At 40.3% G+C, this 4,191-nt stretch overlaps 1 protein-coding gene across 1 annotated transcript; it reads right to left on the bottom strand.

The window, feature by feature from the left end:
* Positions 1 to 456: 456 nt before the first annotated feature.
* Positions 457 to 1,936, bottom strand: LOC139898986 (uncharacterized). The gene is made up of 3 exons (XM_071881802.1): positions 1,861 to 1,936; positions 764 to 1,338; positions 457 to 468 (listed from the first exon to the last, which is right to left on the bottom strand). The coding sequence occupies exons 1-3, from the start codon at positions 1,934 to 1,936 to the stop codon at positions 457 to 459; spliced, it is 663 nt and encodes a 220-aa protein (XP_071737903.1).
* Between the last annotated feature and the right edge of the window lie 2,255 nt (positions 1,937 to 4,191).

Below are 4,191 nucleotides of genomic sequence, written 5' to 3' on the forward strand. Positions count from 1 at the left end.
ATAAGCCGTTAGCTTGTGGGTATGCAACTGACGTAAACTTTTGTATGATATTTAAATCGGTGCACCATGTCTTGAAAGGATCTTTTGCTATTTGTGCACCATTATCGCTAACCAGTTCTAGCGGAATGCCAAATCTACAAACAATGTATTCCCATACAAAATTTTGCACTTGTACACCAGTGATAGTGCAGATCGCCTTAGCTTCAACCCATTTAATAAAATAATCGATTGCCACAATCGGGAATTTAACATTGCCAGGTCGTGCAGGAAATGGGCCTACAATATCAATAGCCCATTTGTGAAATGGCCATGGCGAATTGACAGGAATCATATCATGTCTTGGCATTCGGTTCAGCGGGGCATGCCTTTGGCAACTTTTGCATCTTTTAACAATTTTTGCCACATCGCGGTATATGGATGGCCAAAAGTAACCCATCCGCATAATTTTTGCTGCAATTATTTTGTAGCCTGAATGCAGTGCACAAGTACCATTATGCACTTCTTCTACAATCATTTTTGCCTCAATTGGACCAACACATCGCATCATTGGTCCGCAGTACGATTTACGATATAGGATATCATTTTGGATGATATACATTGGTGCCCGCTCTCTTACTAAACGAGCTTCGCGGCTGTCGCTTGGCAAAGCATCATTGCGAATATATTGTATAATTGGCTCCATCCAATTTGGCTGTTCTTCTTCAATGGATGCGACCATTAACTCACTATCTATTGATTTACTTGGTAATTCCTCAACCCATACTTGTTTTTGAAAATGCGAAAACGTTAAAGCGGCCAATTTTCTCAAAGCATCCTCCTTCTTGTTTTGACTTCTTGGCACTTGTGCAAGTTCAAAATGCTCAAACCGCGCTGCTAGTTCCTTTAATAGCTGCAAGTATTTCTGCATAGAAGGATCATGTGCTTCGAAAGAGCAATTAAACTGATTCGCTACTAACTGCGAATCTGTAAATGCTCGCAACTTAGCAATATTCATTTTTCGCGCAATATTTAGACCAGCAAGTAATGCTTCATACTCCGCTTCATTATTTGACACATCAAAATTAAAACGCAGTGCATACGTATGCTCCTCACCACTTGGGTTTGCCAAAACAAAACCCGCACCTGCACCTTCTGCGCACGAAGCACCATCAGTAAACAAATCCCAAGTTTCATCAAGTACCGATTTCAACGCGGTTCGCTCATTGATCACCTCCAATTTTATAGACATTTCAACGAGGTAATCCGCCATAACCTGTCCTTTTACAGCACTACGCGGAGGGTAAGATATTTGATAAGCTCCTAATTCGACTACCCACAATGCAAGTCTACCAGATATCTCTGGTTTTGTTAAAACTTACTTTATTGGCATATTAGTTAATACATGCATTGGATGCTCTTGAAAATATCTTCTTAACCTTCGCGATGTTAAAATAAGCGCATACACAAACTTTTCGATCGGCGCACAGTTTACTTCACTTCCTGTAAGGGCTTTACTAACGAAATACACCAGATTTTGTATTTTGTTCCTTTCCGCGATCTAAACGGAACCGAAAGCTTCGTTTGCCACTGATATATAAAGGTAAAGAATTTCATCATCAATTGGCGCTGTTAGTGTAGGCAAAGTTTTCAACAACTTTTTCATCTCTTGGAACGCGATTTCTGCTTCACTGGACCAAACAAAACTTTTTTGTTTCAAACATCCTTTTAAAGTTTTGAAAAATGGCAACTGCCTTTCAGCAGCTTTAGACAAAAAGCGCGTTAACGCGGCCAGTTTTCCCGTCAAACTTTGCACTTCTTTAATCGTTTTTGGCGCGGTCATATTTTCTATAGCCGCGATCTTTTTTGGATTAGCTTGAATACCTTGTTCTGTAGCAAGATATCCCAAAAACTTTCCTTCAGTTTCACCGAAACTGCATTTTAGTGGATTGAGTTTCATGTTTATTTTTCGCAGTGTATCAAATGTTTCGCGCATATCTTCAATAATTCGTTCTTGCATTGTGCTTTTGATCACTAAATCATCTACATAAGCCTCAAGATTACGCCCTATTTGCTTGTCAAATGCGGTATCAATCAAACGCTGATATGTCGCACCCGCATTAATTAAACCAAAAGGCATCATTATATAACAATATATACCTTTGCCCGTATGAAATGCGGTTTTATCTGTGTCTTCTTGAGCCATTGGAATCTAGTGATAACCTCTTGCCGCGTCCAGTGTTAACACCTATTTCCTTATAAGGTAAGGCTTAGTATGTCAACACAATACTAGAAGTTATCTAGCTTTAGGAGGGCAGAATATTGTCGATTGATGTTTACCCTTGGGAAATAATCCCTGCAGACCCGGTTCACAAGTGTAGAAACTTGTGGGGTGGCTTAATCAATCTGTCGTCCGTAGAGCGTAAAAGTGCTAGCCGAATGACTTCTAGTGAGAGAGAGTATAGAGAGAAAGAGAAGTGAAGTCTCGGCTCTCAAAGTTGCCAGAATGTCTGAACTGTGTAAAATGACGACCCAAGGGGTCTATTTATAGTGTCAGATCCACCAGATTGCTCGGGGACATGTGTCAGATGATGATACGTTCGGTTACTTGTGATCCGAAATTTACGCTGAAGGTGGCGTTCTCCGGCCAGGGCTTACACGCTAGGCGGCCTTCAGCGCTTACGCATGACGGAGCAGCCTGTACAGCGGAGAACGCTGAACGGATAACTCCACAAAACTGTTGTTTCCAGTCTTCCTGATGCTACTTTTATGCAACCATTATGCCTTTTATACGTGTATACGATAGGATACACCATTAAGTCCCCCTAGTTTAATGACTTAAGCATTTGAAAAATGTTTAAGTTATTAAACTTTTGATAACGCATGCCAAACTAGCCTGCTCATTGCCCATTTGTATCGGGGAAAATATTACAGGCATTAAATGTAGACGAATTTTACTGACGCTGTTATGATTAATTTTGCACGGTTGAGATCCTCCATGCGCCTCCAGCTGTAAAAAGTGTTATTTTGTACCCCGCGTTTAAACTCACCCGTACACGTGTCTTAATCGTGGCCATAAAAATTGCATCGATGAACTCCTAAATAAACCGTCATAACCCTTTTACCCTCACTTTTTTACCTTTGCCAAGATCTGAAAAGCATATTTCTCCCCAAATCTTCATCGCATTCTTCAATTTTCAACTTTTTAAGGTTTAGCATCTTTCCAAGGTCAGTTATACTTCATCCTTCTGCTATTTTCTTCTTGTTGATATCTTTTTACTGTATTATCATGGCTTCTACTCGAAGTACTGGCCAAGAACACACAAAGCCTTCTTCGTCAAATACCGCTGACATTCCAGAAGTTAGCACGATATCCTCATCATTGACAAGTGAATACTTAGATGGTTTAAAGATTGCCTTCCGCCATCTTAATCAATACAACCCTGTTCTTCCCACCAACAAACAAACTACTGACAACCCTCCTGATGGAAAAATTACTTTATACGCCTTACAAATTACCCACAGCAACCTCCGTGTTCCCCTTACTAACTTTCTTCTTCGCCTTCTTAGATATTATGAGGCCTGTCTTAGTCAGATGCATCCCCATGGCCTTCAAAAAATCATCCTTTTTGAAATGTACTGCAATGCTACTAATATAAAGCCTCGCATTAAAGTTTTTATCTCTTTGTTTAGAATTCGCACAATTAGTGACTGCTGGCTTACAATTGATAGTAAGCGAAATACTCATTTTGTTGGTACTAATAGAGTTTCAAATTTGAAGGACTGCAAAAATCCATTTTTCTTTATTGATGAGACTGTTATTCCGGAGGAGTACTCCGTTGTCCGGGAATGGGGTGCTATTGATGCTGGTGTAGGAAAGGGTATTAAGATTTCTGCCGCAGAGCAGCGGATAGTAAATAGCTTGAAAGAGCTCCGCCTTCCGCCCAGATCATACGAGAGGTATGAGGGAATTCTTGTACTGTGCAAAGTGAGTCAAGAATGGCCGAGCACTTCTGTGCCAGTAATTCGTGAGAAAAACCAGGGTAGGATGTGATATGATCATCCTATTATATATATAAATGTGTTTCTACTGCTTGTCATGTTTGCTTATATTGCTGTTCATGTTCAATTTTTGCAGCCAACTCCGTGATGCAGGTTCGTTCTGCTCTTTTATTCGTTGATCTTGATGATGAAATGGAGGTCACTGCTCGTGAC

This window comes from Rutidosis leptorrhynchoides, chromosome 1, assembly GCF_046630445.1.
Source record: "Rutidosis leptorrhynchoides isolate AG116_Rl617_1_P2 chromosome 1, CSIRO_AGI_Rlap_v1, whole genome shotgun sequence".
Taxonomy (NCBI): domain Eukaryota; kingdom Viridiplantae; phylum Streptophyta; class Magnoliopsida; order Asterales; family Asteraceae; genus Rutidosis; species Rutidosis leptorrhynchoides.